This window comes from Electrophorus electricus, chromosome 9, assembly GCF_013358815.1.
Source record: "Electrophorus electricus isolate fEleEle1 chromosome 9, fEleEle1.pri, whole genome shotgun sequence".
NCBI lineage: Eukaryota > Metazoa > Chordata > Actinopteri > Gymnotiformes > Gymnotidae > Electrophorus > Electrophorus electricus.
This window is the reverse complement of record NC_049543.1, coordinates 5,523,454-5,539,594: the sequence shown is the minus strand read 5'-3', so window position 1 is coordinate 5,539,594 and position 16,141 is coordinate 5,523,454. Positions and strand designations below refer to the sequence as shown.

Here is a 16,141-nt window from a genome sequence, read left to right as displayed (position 1 = left end):
GTTCCTGTCATGGGTGGGGAGCTCCTTTGTGATGGCACTGTTGTGGGAATATGCAGGTGCAAGATCTATCGCATCAGGAAACTGTTAAATCAGGTCTCAGTTATATAGTTAAGAAATTAACCAAGGTGTGTGTGTGTGTGTGTGTGTGTGTGTACTTCATATTGTATCACCAGTGGTGACTGCATTTAATGCAAATAGAAATTTAATGGAGATTTTATAAGGCATTTGACATGGGTACATTGAAAAGGGAACTGTGAACAGTTAAATCCAGAGGGTGTGATGCTTTAGCCATAACTCATTTCCTACTGGAGCTGGGCTGTATCTCCTGCCTAACATTCCCATCAGCCACTGCTCACAGATGCAGAAGCAGGAATGTCAGTGAACCTGTTTGACTTGTTCACACGCCTGCTGCCGTCTCCCGGAGCAGCATGAGAGCGCACATATGTGCTGTGGGTTGGTTGCTGAAATACGCTTGGGGCGTGGCTGGGCCAACTGCAGGACTGCTGTAGACTGGGGGCAGTGTAAGTTAAAGCTTTGCCTTCCACAGGGAAAATGTCACTTTCTGCAGTTCATTGTCGTAGTGTCCATGTTCAGGAAGCGGACATGCATACGTGACTCGAGCTCGAAGCCTTTTAAAATCTGTGGAAGAAACAGGTGTGTGGGATGTGTTGAATTATTATGTGATTATGAACTTATAATAAGATAAAACATGGAGTGTTTCACACTACTTGACTAACCTTAAAAAAGTCCTCAAAGTTGATTCCATCATGTGCTCCCTTAAAGGAAGAAGTTGTTTATTATTAATATTTAATGTGATGGGCTCTTACTATGAACAAATTTGTTTACTTTCATAAACAAGCTTTTTTTAACACAAGCATCAAGTAAAATGGAAGCGCTACCATTTCCTCCATGGTGACATTCATCACCTCAAGCATGGCGGCGTCAGCGATGACCTTGGCCGTTTCGCTCTCTGTGGTTCCGGAGCTGGACACCAACTCCTCCACGACCTGCAGGACACCGGGACACAGCATCATGGGGGAGCTGGCGTGAGGCCATGACGCCGTATCCCATCAGATGGCTGCCTTACCCCACCTCTCAACATGCCTCGACCAAGCACCGCAAACACGGTGTGGATGTACTGGGAGCTGGGCTAGGGCGGCTACTACAAGGGAGAGTAGAGAGTAGAGTAGAGAGTAGAGTGGGCGGTAGGCCAACAGTTTACCCGTCTGTACTCATCCAGCGTGATGGTACCGCTGCCGTCTTTGTCGTGCATGTTGAACAGGACTGCGGGGAGTAAAGCACAGTGGAACGTTACGGTCCAAATACTGCGCAGTACCCTCAAACACAGGCTTCGCTCCACACAAACGAGCATGAGCGCGAAGAGGAGCCTTTAACAAATAATGTGACTCTTCCTTGAACTTGAAATTCCCAAATATGATTTCATCTTAAACCAACACATGATAGTGCTTTTAAACCACTATCAGAAAAATCTCTTTACAGATAAGGGAAAAGGTAAAAAAAACCAAAACAAAACATGACGAGGGCTCCAGAGAGTAATTGCAGTGTAGTGATTCTTACTTTACAAACGGGACATTTTGGAAAGGGCAGTTTCATCAGCTGTGAAAGCACTTTGCTCCAAACAGCTATACTCCGTTGGTTACGTACACTTTATATCTGTACCAAGATGCTTCAGGTCCCATTGCTTTTAGTCAGTTCCATGCACTAATATATTAATATGTATATAAAGTTTATGCTGTATTCATAAGTAATTACATTTACATTTTTGTAGTTTCATAACTATAACTATAATATAGTTTTATAGTTACATTAAAAGGATCCATCTTACGCCTTTCTTTATTAATTAAAAGCCATTACTAAATACTCTAAATAAATAAAAAATGTTATCCTGGTCTTCTAACCCAAACAGTTAGAAACATAAGGCCTTGAAACTGTGTTATGAAAAATGATTTTCTCACAGTGCAATTTCTCCCTTCTGATCTTCTCTTTATCCTCCTGTTTCACGTCTTGTCCCAGTGGGCGGAAGAATGACATCACGGTGAGGAACTGCTCAAAGCTGATCTCTGACACAGTTCCCTTCTCATAGTTACCAAAGTTCCTGTTCCATAGCAAGGAGAAGTCAAAAGAGTTCGTCATTGTTGTTTTTTTTTATTTATTTTTATGTGCCATGCAGGTAACATTTGCAGATGCTGTTTTGCTTTTAAGAAATATTCCAGAAATCATATTCTATGTAATGGAATTTAAATTAAGTATATAAATCAAGAGAAGGCCAAGCCAAACCTATAGCATATATGACATAAAACCCAAAGGAGTTGACAGTTGCTACCTTTTATCAAAGAAGGCATTGATGATCTGGTTTTTGATGGGGTTCTCTGCCAAATCACTGATGGTTTCAAAACTGGCCTTGCTGAAATTAAGAGAAAGTCAACAAAAACACACTATGTTCCCTCTATTCAGCCCGCCTCATGAAGCCAGAAGTGCAAGTTACACAGGAGGCACTCTGCAATCCCAGCAGCTGGAAGACGTTTGTTTTTTTCTCGGCTGTCTGAGCGCAGCGACTTGCCGTGGTTCCTACACTTACCATGGTAACTTTGTGGGCAGCGCTGGGCTGTGTTGTGGCTTGTGCACTGCCACACCCTATCTATTCATGGCTGTAAAAACTTGCTTGGACTTGATTGGTGGGTTTGAATAAATCCAGGAATGTAGGCCTGACTTAGGTACTTGGGGGTTTCTTAAGCTTAAAAGTCAGAATTTAAGGTGAACAGTACCTTAAAGTGTCCTCGTCCTTGGCCAAGTACTTAAACCTTTTGTACAGGTTTCTGACCTGCTCCAGAGAAACTAGGGAGAAGAGAAAAACACATAAGTTGGTTTAAGTTATCAGTCCTGAAGATAAGACGTTGGGCGTGGATCTGCCTTTCCAAGAAGTGTTGTGAGTCACTGAGACAGATTTCACATTTGTCCTCTCAAATATTTACAGTGCCATTAACACTGCATTGCTCCTAAAAGGAAGACACATCACTGAGGTACATTTATGCACTGGCCTCATAACCTCTGTCCATAAGACTATAAAATGATTGAAACCATCAGTGCATGAAAAGATCCCATGTCCCTAAATCAGAATCTGGCTAATATTCCTATGTGGTTCACTGGCTGCTCAAATTAAAGTTAGCATGAACACCTTCTGCACTGCAGTTTCATAGTCAGGGGTTTATTTCTAACCCACTATGCATAGAGCCAAAAGAAAAACAGTCTCACTCATCATATACTGATGGAAACCACCGTACGCTCTTGGATGAATCTTCCACGAGCCGCAAACATTTCATGCTGTTGCCCAATAAAAAGGATTTCTCATGAAGGGTCGGAGGCCAAAGTCATGACTGCTCATGACTGTCCGTGGAGACAGTAGGCCTGCAGTGGGCTACCATGGCAGCTTCACTGGCCATGATGAAGGGCTCTGCTTGGAACCACACACTGGGCTACTCTGGGGTTTTGAATTACAACAATGAACAAAGAATTACAGGTACTAGGTATTTACACACCACAGCCTGTTCTTTGCAGAAAGGGCACCAGTTGTATTATTGTAGGCTATTGTGAGTGTAGATGTTACTTTGATAATCAGTTAGTCAGTTGATCAACTCAGCTAGCTTGTTAATGTGTTGACCAAGACTTGACTGTTTATTCACAGCATATGGGTACTTAGCTCATATTAATGCACTGTAATGTGTCATACCCTTTTAAGCTGAAAGACCAGTTTTGCTATTTGTTTTGAAGTCTGGGCTCATGGCCTTCACAGAGCTTACACTCACCACCTACACTGAGACATACATTCAAAACATTTAGTATGTGAGAGACTGTAGTCTGTGTTTGAATGTACAATTGGTCAGCTATTGGATATTTGGCTGGATATTTACTGGTGACAGACCACTTTCAGTTAGCAGCTGACATTCATGCATGTAAAAAAAGTCCAGTGTTGCTGCTGCGTTCAGAATGGCCTGCTACTCAAATAATATCTGCTCAGCAGTGAATATGTGCTTAGTGATTATTATAGTAAATGGTGGTTGACAAACTGTGTATGGCAACAGTCTATTGTTTGTAACATGCATAAACCACACCTCTAAGACAGGCATATAACGTTGCTGGTGAGTGTGGATGCAAGAAGGATGATTGCAGGGGTAGTGAACATGAGTATAGGTGCTCCACTACTGTACTTGAATAACATTTTTGGTACATGTACTTTACTTGATTATTCACACTTTGAGACCGTCAGTTTTTAGTCCATCACAATGAGATGTAGCCAAATTTTGCCTCCAATATATATAATTGTTGGTTAGTTTGAATTCATAAAGTGTGTATATTTAATCTAAATAATTAAAAGATGAAATATTTACTTTAGATTATTTAGTGAAGTAATATTGTTTTGGACAGAAAAGCATCTTAAATACATTACACTATTTGCTTAGTGTAACAAGAAAATTTATTCACATTACAATAAATATTTCATTAACCCTTTAGGTTACTTTAGTTCTTAGGATTTACTTTTAGTTCTTAAGTTAAGTTTAGAGTAAGTACTTTATTACTTTACTTTATTACTTTAAATGTTAGTGCATTTAAAGCTTAACTTTAACAGTGCCACTGTGTTATTCACTTCAATCAAAGATTTGCGTACTTCTCCAAGGCAAGGGTCTCCGGTGACCGCGTACTGCACAACAGATAATGGCTGTAAAATGTGGAAATACAGTACATTCATGACAAACTGCGGTTATGAGAATATCCCTCATCGGCACTGTTGCATGATAAAATTGTAATTGCGTAAGTGTGAGTATTGTTTCATTTGTCGACCACAAGCATACTAGCCCAACAGAATTTACCCAAGTGATTTCCTTATTGGAAGCTGTTTCATGCGTTGACACGATTTTCCACAAATTATGTTCATTTGTGTCAATATAACAAATCACGTATTTTATTAAGGTACACTGACCACTGATTTGTCGAAAACAACTGCACTTTAAAAAGTTTAAACCTCTATTGTGGACATTTTAAACGTTTACCGACTTAGAGCCATTGCTTCAGTTTTCAACTCAGTTATTTGCTGACAAATATAATGAAAACAATAAATAGATTAATTTAATATGCTAACCACTCGTTAATCGGCCTTATACAGCCGTTTACACGGCGCTGGATAATATATTAAAATAATGCTTATCAAAAACAGGAGGAAAGTTGGAAAAAGCCTTAAACGTGTGAGCCTACTCACAACCAGTGTTCTCTGCGAGGTCTTGGAAATTCTGCTGCATTTCCACGGACTGCGAAGTTCCCATGTTCACTGACGAAAGGGACCTGCGAACACCGGCGAACAGGTGCGCACAGTGTGGAGGCTCCTGCGCCCCTCAGCTCATGAGGCTCCACTGCGAAAACGTGTCGGAAAGCAGGGCGAAAAGGTCTACTTTTAAAGGGTTTACACAACTACACTAGTCTGCGCTTTGTCTTGGATCAAAAGTAGGCGATATTGTCCAGGAAGTGAATTAGCATAATGAGGTGGTGTCGTGACTTTATGTATGATTACATTTGCATTGTGTATTTGCATTATGTATGATTACATTTGCATTAGGGGAAAAAAGCATGTCACTTAAACGGCAAATGCACGGCCTATGTTTCTCACAAATATGTAAAAAGTTCTACTTCCTAGCAGTGTGTCTTTAGGTACAATAAATGTCCATTCATCCTGAACTTCAAATGGTTTACAACTCATTATCTATCTATCTATCTATCTATCTATCTATCTATCTATCTATCTATACATTATATATATATATATATATATATATATATATATATATATATATATACACACATATATATTTATTTGTGTGTGTGTGTGTGCGCGCATCTCCATGCTCTTGAACTCTGTTAAGTATTTCTGTTAGCATAAGGTGGCTTAGAACTGTACTGTGAGAAAAACAAAAGGAACGGTTAGAATTGCTGTAAATGTTGAACATGTAAATGATCATAAAAACAATTGAGACGACATTTTGAGCTTCTCTTTTTTTATTGAGACCTTTTATCTTGTCTCTGGTATCCTACAACCATTTTAAAGTAACCATCCTTGTGATTTTGCCACTTCCACAAGCCCTTGTTTAGTAGTGTTTTACTTGTAAATATATTAGAAAATAAAATATGGTGACAATTAACTTTTTATCCTCTCCTAAGTGCCATTAGATTAGTGTGGCTAAGTAATGAAAATGGGTGCATTTTAGATTTTTATGGACTGAAGCCACAGAATTTGCAGCTCTGGTTAAATTGTCCTATTGTACTGATCTAGGACCAGAGCCTTAAAAAAATCCCTCCCAAAAAACCTGAATCTGGTGCTGGGTTCCCAAATGCATCAGATGTCAAAATCATTTAGTGCATTAATGAAACCTTCTGTAGCAGTCAAGATGACTTTTCATGCATGGGGAACTGCGCTCCCACTCAGCCGCTTTCTAGGAATAGCAATGCCTCTTAGTGTAGATCAGACTTTCCAATCAGTGTGCAACCTTGCCTTTCTGTCAGGTGCTGGTCCATAATGTAGTGAGAATGAAAGACTGCTCCTCCATCAAAAGCTTTTGTGAAATCAAGACTAAACGTCTATGAGAAAGATGAAACCTGCCTCGAGAGCTCTGTTCTCAGATCAGCAGCACAGGGCAACTTCTCCCAGCATGGCGTGAGCAGGTGGCTGGTGTGGACGAGGGGGGGCACATTTGTGATGAAAGGGTTGAGGGAGAGGGTCCGGTTCTGGGCCTATGGGCCCACGGTTTGGTGGTCAGCGCTCGGCTCTGCAAGGTGCCCCGAGCTGAGGAGGTGCGCTTCGTAAAGTTCCTGCACGGTGCTCTGGGTCTCCACCATGTCCTCTGGGTATCGGGTCTGGAGCTCCTCGTTGGAGACGTAGTGTGTGCCAGCGAACTCGGAGAAGTAGCGGCCGACCTCGGGGTGTGCAATTTCCAGCGGGGCCGAATGGGGCTCCAGGTTCTCTGCAAATGGACAAAAAGTCTAGTCACGGTAGTACGTAAGGAGAGAAACACCAGGGCCCTGTTCCAGCGCATGTGCTGTCCTTGGGGTGTTCACGCGACACCTTTTCAAACGCTGATCCTTCTCACAGTTGTCTGTTGGACACTTTGCATCACTCGACACCTTTTCAAAGGCTGATCCTTCTCACAGTTGTCTATTGGACACTTTGCATCACAAACGACGTGCCCTTTAGCCTGCGCATCGTGCTTTGCATTTTTAAACCGCATCGTTAAGTTGAAAAACCGCCAACTATTGTGTTTAGCGCTGCAAAAGAGCACCATGCACCATCTACCACCGAACAGTCAAGACTGAGGATGCCTTTTCTCTATTCACCCAACATGAAGGAAAAGTGAGCTTTGTCTCCCGTACACCTCCAGATTGGACTGCTATTTAAAAGGCAGCATGGAACAGTTCGTGGGTCAGATGGGATATTTGTTTACCTTTGTTTTTTTCTCAAATTTACCACTAGCTGTCTCCCTGTATAGCTGTGAAATCAACAGCAAAAGGTCAGCCTGCATCTCCTCCACTATACATGAAACATGCCAGAAGGGGGCGCCACAGGCACAGAGTCATGCTTGCAGTGCCCACTGCCTGTGCTTACCCTGTGCAGCATAACGGCAGGTGCCATCCTGCACCAGAACGTTGTAGAAAGGCTGGTTGGCACCGCTGGTCAGCTGATGGACTCGCATGGTGGTGATCCATTCTTGGCTCATCATGCATTTGGGGTCCCATCCATAAATAACGCAGTTATAGCCAGACCTGCAAATCGAAGAAGCCAGTTATCATGCTGTCTAGCTAACATTAACTATTAAACCCTGTGTTTCAACTCTACATTTTTCTTTACACCTAGGCTAAATGCACATCGGACACATTGCAGTGAAAGATATACTTGCCAGCTCTCCAAACAAACAGCACTCCATTTCCTCCACACAGAACAAGACCGAGAGGTCTTAAGGAACCAAATTTATTTCTTACTGCCGCTATTAAAGTAATTTAGCCCAGTGTCTGTTTAGCACTGTCAGGCACCTCCACTCGCTTTGGTGGAGAAGGCCGTGCTCAGCTAGGCCAGGCAGCCATGCAGATGCCTGAGCAGCTGGTCGCCCACCTCCACCCAACTCTGGTGGAGAACAGGAATACTGCTAGCCCTGCCACTCTGACAGGTGGAGCATAACCGGCCACATAATTTGGAGAAAAGTAAATGGATTTTAAAATTGTGCTTGTACGGGGCACATTTGCGTTACTGAGCGCGGATTTGACTGAGACGTGCTGAGGAAGGACACTGAGACAGAAACAGGCTGAAACAGTGCGGATATCCAATATCTGACCTGACAGTTATACAGGGCAGTTCCATTACTTCTGTCTCTCGCTCTCACAAACACGCAGATTCTATTCATTTTAATTCCTTTTTTGACACACACACACATACACACATATACACACACACACACACACACACACACACCTCTTGTGTTTCATGATAAGGCCCACTGAGTATTGCACTTGGCTGTGCTCGGGCGCACTGCGTCTCTTGACATCGGGCTCCATGGGGTGCCTCTTGTGCTGGATGTGCTCCAGCGTGTGTTGCACCAGATAGCCCACAGCGCCGTGCTGCGAGGGGTCCAATGCCTGGATGTGCTGCAATATGTCCAGCACCTGAAACACAGACAGAGAGACAGACAGATGGAGAGACAGAAAGATGCAAGTCAAACTGGTAGGCATCTGTTCTTGCATAACTTTAATTTCGTTTTTGACATTTTAAGGTCAAATGGTTGACATCTCAAAAAGCAAACTGCTGTACAAGTACAATTTAATCTAGTATTTCACTTACACTGTCTACAATTTAGCTCTGGCCTTTGTGTTCTCTGTGCATTGTTTTGAAACATAGAAAACAAACTCCAAACGTCAAACACTTTCTTTGTGCCTGCAGCTGAACCGAATTTTAAAAACTCTTTTCTTTCCCTCTCTGCAGTATTTGAGTGGACGGCTTTGCGGTAAATCTGCAGAGATGGTGTGAGCTGTGCGGCGTGCGGAGCGGACCTTCTCAGGCCAGATGCCCAGGTGGAAGTAGAGGCGCGCCTGCAGCAGCAGGTATTGCACGTTATCAGGGTCGATGGTGAGGTAGAGGTCCAGCGAGTCCCGCAGAAGCTGGTATGACTTCTCGTTGCCTTCCCTGCATGGGACGAGAAAGGCGCATGAACTCACACACAATCCCGCCCTTTTAGATTCCAGACCGCAGAGATAACTGCAGGCTTCTTAGCCGATGCCTCTCGCATAGGCTTGGAAATGAGGTTCACACTCGGTGGGTTAAACGCGGACGCTGGAGGGCTGCAGATATAACCTTTTTAATCCTGTTCGAACACACCCTGTGCATCTCAGGATGGGTAACTAGCTGATGTGTATATCAGGGAGAACATTAACCTCCACCATACTGTAGCTGTCCACACAGAACTGGTGTTTGGCTGAGGCCAGCAAGTCCCACTGCAGTTGTAACATGGGGCTGGGGGCACAAACAGAGGCACTCACCCTCTCTTGCCGATGTTGAGCAAGTTGCCCACCATACGAAGGAGCAGCTCTGTGGTGCTGATGGAGCCATAGTACTCGGCCGTCACCTGCTGTCGGATCAGGTATTCGCACTCCCTCGCCGTCAGCTGCTTGCCTTTCCCGAACGCGTCAACGTAGATGTAGTCGTAAATATCATCACTCCTGTATAGAGTGTAGCACCTTTAGTTTTACAAATGCAATTCATCGTTCCTGAGCTTTATAATCTTTTAAACGCATTTTACGACAGCTAGAACAAAGACAATAAAATAATCAAACAGATTCGAAACACACACACACACACACACACACACACACACACACACACACACACACATTTATATATGAGAAGAAGATTCCAGGTGAGTAACTGCAGTGCTGTGTACTACAGTAAGAGAAGCAAAGTGCACTGTGAAGCACTTTGCTTGCACAGCTGATAAAGGACCTCTGTCCGAAATGTCCCGTTTCCCTGAAAGAGTGTGTACTTCACTATGATTCTGGAGCAATCTCAATATCAGTTAAGTTTCCACGACAGACTGCAAAGCTTTATCCAGGGACAGACGAGTGGTCTCATTAACCTCTGTTCATACTCTCTCTCTCTCTCTCTCTCTCTCTCTCTCTCTCTCTCATACATACATACACACATACATACATACACATACACACACACAATATTATATATATATATATATATATATATATATATATATATATATATATATATATATATATATATATATATATATATATATATATATATATATATATATATATATATATATAGAGCTCTGGAAAAAAATGAGACCACTCTAATTTTTTCTTAAATCAGCTTCTCCACATCTACAGCAGCCGTTCCATTCAAGTGTGTGTTTCAATTCTCTACCGACTGTGATCATCGCCACCTCATTTGAATGTCTCTTAACAACCGTAAGATGATGTCAAATGACCTACAAAAAGAATGGCCTGCAGAAGCTGGGGTGAATTGCACAGCGAGGATGGTTCAAACAGGCTTCTGGAGGTAGGGCTGAAGTCATGCAAAGCTAGAAAAAAGCCCTTCATCAATGAGAAGCAAAGAGGAGCCAGACTGAAGTTTGCAAAAGATCATAAGGATTGGACTGTGGAGGACTGAAGTAAGCTTATCTTCTCCGATGTGTGCAATTTTCAGCTTTGTCCAACACCTGGTCGTGTAATGGTTAGATGGAGACCTGGAGTGGCCTACAAGACAGAGTGTCTCACACCCACTGTGAAATTTGGTGCAGGATCGGTGATGATCTGGGGCTGTTTCAGCAAGGCTGGAATCAGGCAGATTTGTCTTTGTGAAGGACACATGAATCAAGCCACTTGAAATCAAGCCACAAGAAAACTTGCTTCTTTCTGCTCTGACAATGTTCCCCCACTCTGGTGACTGTTTTTTTCAACAGGAAAATGCTCCATGTCACACAGCCAGGTCAATCAAAGTGTAGATGAGGGACCACCAGATCAAGACACTATCATGGCCAGCCCAATCTCCAGACCTGAACCCCACTGAAAACCTCTGGAATGTGATCAAGCGGAAGATGGTCACAAACCATCAAACAAAGCCGTGTTACCCAACAGCAAAGTGAAAGACTGGTGGAAAGCATGACAAGATGCATGAAAGCTGGGATTAAAAAATCATGGTTATTCCACCAAATATTGATTTCTTGACTCATCCTAAATTGAAATATCAGTACTGTGTTGTTTCTAAATGAATATGAGCTTATTTTCTTTGCATTATTTGTAGTCTGTAACTTCTGTTATTTTGACCATTAGTTATTTTTATTAAAAAAACCATAGTCTAAAATACAATATTATTATTTGGAATTTGGAGGAAATGTGTTGGCAGTAGTTTATAGAATAAAACAAAACTGCTCAGCCTGGTCAAACACATAACTATCAATTGTAAAACTAGAGAAACAGATAATTTTGTAGTGGTCTCTTATTTTTTCTAGAGCTATATATAAATAAATTCCCCACTCGCCCTCCTCCAGGCGGTCTCCTTTTTCCTTTAAGCCTGGGTCCTCTACCAGAGGCCTGGGAGCTCTGATTACCACAGGAACCATTTACATTTACATTTGTTACAACAGAACCACTGTTGTCTTCATCTTCCACATCTTTTCTAGCTCTTTTCTCAGCTCTTGGTATTTTTCATGATTTTTGTGTTCCTTGGTCCTGATGTTGTAATCACTTTGGGATTGCTACATTTATCACTACAACCCTCTTCTGATCTTTGTCCATCACTGTGTCCAGTTGGTTATCCATTACCATTTTGTCAGTCAGGATCTGGAAGTCCCACAGGATCTTGGCTCAGTCATTCTCCACCACCTTCAGACCTTCCAGCCTGTACTTGGCACAGATATTTCTGTGTTTCTGTGCCAGCCACTTGGTTATTGTGTTCCATGTACATTGCCTGCTAGCATCTTGCATCCCGCTGTTACATGCTGGATTGTCTCAGGGGCATCTTTGAACAGTGTGTATCTGGAGTCTTGCCTAGTGTGGGAGATCCCAGCCACTATTGATCTTATATTCAGATCTTGTTCCTCTGCTGCCATTAGTGCCTCTGTGGACGTTCAATCCAGCCTTTCCCAGTTATTGGTAGGATTTCTCCATATCAGCCACTTCCACTATTTGCCACTGGTATATCATGCAAGGGTTTATGCTGCCAGGATGGTTCCTTCTCGGGTTTCTGCTGTCTGAGGTACTCACTAAGCACTTCATCACTTGGGGCCATCTTCCTGGTATACACCTGGATCTCTGATGTTTCATTGTGGATATTGGCAGTGATTCTCACATATCCTTGGCCTCTCTCCTTCCGCTTAGTGTATGGTGTCAGAGTGCTGGATTATATGTGTGTGTGTGTGTGTGTGTATGTATGTATATGTGTATTTTATATTATATTATATTAATATATATATATATATATATATATATATATATATATATATATATATATATATAAAAATATATATAAATATATATATATATATATATATATATTATATTTATATATATATATATATATATATATATATAATATATATATATATTAATATATATATATATATATATATATATATATATATATATATATATATATATATATATATATATTAATTACACACTAGAATAAATAATACATTAAACAATTGTAATGTGCTTATTTTTCCCCAAGTCAGACCTATATTTAGGACATAGTTAACAATAACATTAACAACAACAACAACAACAATAATAACTTAAGAAGTAATTCATGCAAAAAAGCCCACCTAGTCTGGCGCTGACACCAGCGTAGCAGGAAATGGTTGGGGAAGTTGACAGGCTCCAGGAGTACTCCCAGCTTCCTGGCCAGTGTCATATACAATACAGAGAGGCTGATAGGAATGCCAGTCCTCCGAAGCACCACCTAACCAAGGGATGAAGAATGGCATGTCACCAATACCTTCTAACTCTCTCTGCTGGAGTTTAGGAGCCGTTTATTACATTCAAGTTTACAACTGAGGCAGCACCCACAAAAAACAAACAAACAAAGCTCATGCAAGTCACCAAAGAAATAGTGCAGCTGTGTAAGACCTGAACAGTAGTAGTTGGCGCGATAGCTGGGTACCTGATGTATGTAAGAGTTGAGTGGGTTGTAGTAGTCACATTCGTTGCCCTTGTATTGAAGCTGGTCATACAGAACAGCATTAAGAGCACAGATGACCTGCCTCTGAAGTTCAAGGTCCTCCACTAAGCCGTGACCTAGGAACAGAGCACTTATGTGAACATACAGAGAGAGGTACGATCACAGCTTCACCACTGACATGAAGTACATTTCAAAATGAAGCCAACACATGTGAAATGCTCAGTCTGCCTTTGGCTGTGTATGTCTGACCTACCTTGGCCTGTTCGCAAGCTTGGATGAGAGGCGTTTTTCACCCGTAGATATTTTTTTACCTTGTCGGTTATGTCATCTATTTGGACAGATATACTTTCGAGGGTGACATCAGCCAGTGGGTTACAGTACTGATCAACCAGTACGGCACCTTGAAAAGGGAGCATTGTATAGGATTTGAAGTAAACACTGGAAATAAACATATTATTCACAATGGCAGTTTGACTTTTCCTTTTAAAGATAAACTCCTACTTAGTTTTGAAAACATCTAACATCTTAGAAACATATATGTAGAAAATACAATAAAAGATGCAATAAATTGTGCAGTGACTTCACCTTCCAAGGCCAACTGCTCTTCTGGAGGACGCTCCAGAAAAGCCTTCAGAGACCTTAAGACTTTCTGTTGGCGAAGGAAGTATAGGATTTTCTTTGCATAGTACTTCAGCGTCAATCTCTTCCTGAAAGACAGATAGAGGTGATTTGGACACTCGTGAACACTCAGAAAGCATCTGAAGCTGAGAGGAATGAAAGACCTAGAAAAGGTTATGACCTTCTGTCTGAGTTGAGAATGGAGAGGAGCTCATCTTCACAAAAGTGTTCGGGGGCACCAAGGGATTCAATCTCAGCAAAGCTGTCCCCCAAAACCTGGCCAATGCAAGGCTGAGTTAAACACAAATGGGTTAGTGTTTAAAAGCAGCCACGACCACTTACCTTACACATTTATTTGCTTTCCAGCTGTGTCTTAATATATAAAAATGTTCAAGAATAATTAATGCACTCTCAAGATTCATCACTTGAGAACTGGCCTGTTCTCCAAGTCACTTACAACTTCAGCGAAGAATCTTTTGGAGATAGACACAACTGTTCTTTGGATCTGTAGGCAAACCATATGCCTTGTCTTGAATTCTTTTAGCCAATCATAAGATTCATTCTGCCGATAAAGTTTCTGTAGCCTAGGCCACCTGTAAATAAATACAAAATAGGCCTGTTATTTATCCTCACATAAATGGCATCAGGTACAGATTAACCTAAGCAAAAAAAATCTTAGAGGTTGATCTTTCATACAAACAATAATGTCTTGTTCAGAGTAGTCTCATGATCTCACAACTTTAACTGTCTGTTGGCACGACGTTGGGTACTTCATAAAATTATTATTTTAATAGGCTATGCAAGGTCATTCATTTCTATAACAAACGAACAAGAAAATATTGGATATTTCTACTTGCTAGGATTTTTCCTCATATTTCTTAGATAGCTATCAACCTGGATACTAAATGATGCAGCAGTTGGCAGAGAAAGCTAGCTAGTTTGCTAGCGATGGTAAATTTGGTGCATTAGCAGAAATGTCAGTGAAATTACTGACAGTTTGACTTATGGTGTCAGAAGTGATTCTGGACACGGTTAAAATTCCAATAAGACTTTGATTACTCAAATCTAATCCAGCAGCAAATCTATAAACAAAACTGCAACAGACCTTGGACGTGTTTCATGCGCTATAAGCCGTTTTACCTGAGTTTGTACTGGTGTCCCCAAACCTTTCCACTGCCGTGACACACGTCATGTAGTCGCTTGCAGCAGCAGGAGACGTTAGAAATGTCGATATGGTTTAGGATCGGGAAGCACAATATATACTCTAATAATTCGGTCGGTAAATCAGTTAGTCTTTTTATATATGTTTCGGATATAACAGAATTGGCTCCCCAAGCCCGTTCTACGCTACAAGGCGTCGCCATCTTTTCTGTTTACTCCGATTACATCATCGTGGAGGCCACGCCCTCTTCTGCAGTGGCTAGAACAGGATGAGCGACAGCGAAAACATAGCATACGATTTTGTTTCTTTTGGGAATATTGTGCTATGGTCTTACCGATATAGCTGTATCAAATATTAAATTAGGTTACCTGTAATTAGATTAATTAAATTAGATTACCTGTAAATCAGTGGGTGAACCTATATTCACGTTAAACTTTAACTTGTGTTCCTCTGTAGGCTAAAACCGTTTTTAAATCCAGGTCGGATCTCGAAGTATGCGTACTGTGTACACAAAATGATGCACACAAACGCAACCACGACGGTCCCGCTAGTGCAAGGCATGAGGAAATCCCGTTGAGTTCAAAGATAGGTTAATTAACGCTAGCTAACTAAACGTTGGATCGAGTTTGTATGTAATTCAACCGAAAGAAGAAACCAGTCTCGGTTCATGTATTACTTTTGAGAAGTGTGACTGTATTATAGCATTTGTCCAAGTACGCACGTACTTTGTAATATCTAGAGTTTGGGTTTCGCTAGCTAGCAGGTAGGTTAGCTAGTCCAGCAACAAGTGTTTCCAACAAAGTGGGATTGTTGTTAGCCAGCTAAAGAGGTTTTTTCCAACTAGATAACTGGGGAAAGAAAGAAAAGTTGCGTTTAAGCTGCGACACATTCTTGTGTTAGTGAGGACAAGCTATATCGAAAAGGTAAGATTAGGGCCAGCTGGTATATGAACTGTTTGAAGTAAAAATGTGAGTTAACTTTGAGGAGCTAACTGAAGGTCTTGAACAGTTAAAGTTAACTAACGCTAACTAACAAGCTAGTATTCATAGTTACCTTATATTGGCAAGCCGGTTGGGTAGCTCTAGTTAGAGATCCATATAACTAGCTATCTAGATAACAAA

General features: G+C 41.4%; 2 protein-coding genes across 2 annotated transcripts; both read right to left on the bottom strand.

Moving 5' to 3' along the window:
• Window positions 1-66: 66 nt before the first annotated feature.
• Window positions 67-5,508, bottom strand: tesca (tescalcin a). The gene is made up of 8 exons (XM_027010642.2): window positions 5,273-5,508; window positions 2,787-2,856; window positions 2,345-2,425; window positions 1,977-2,116; window positions 1,223-1,284; window positions 900-1,007; window positions 738-776; window positions 67-639 (listed from the first exon to the last, which is right to left on the bottom strand). Exons 1-8 carry the CDS (start codon window positions 5,334-5,336, stop codon window positions 556-558), a joined length of 648 nt encoding a protein of 215 aa, XP_026866443.2. The 5' UTR covers window positions 5,337-5,508; the 3' UTR covers window positions 67-555.
• Window positions 5,509-6,051: 543 nt separating this feature from the next.
• On the bottom strand, window positions 6,052-15,312 carry fbxo21 (F-box protein 21). The gene is made up of 12 exons (XM_027010602.2): window positions 14,999-15,312; window positions 14,316-14,451; window positions 14,040-14,149; window positions 13,826-13,947; window positions 13,494-13,640; window positions 13,223-13,356; window positions 12,885-13,021; window positions 9,586-9,765; window positions 9,100-9,232; window positions 8,525-8,715; window positions 7,664-7,821; window positions 6,052-7,025 (listed from the first exon to the last, which is right to left on the bottom strand). The coding sequence occupies exons 1-12, from the start codon at window positions 15,220-15,222 to the stop codon at window positions 6,796-6,798; spliced, it is 1,902 nt and encodes a 633-aa protein (XP_026866403.2). The 5' UTR covers window positions 15,223-15,312; the 3' UTR covers window positions 6,052-6,795.
• Window positions 15,313-16,141: the final 829 nt, after the last annotated feature.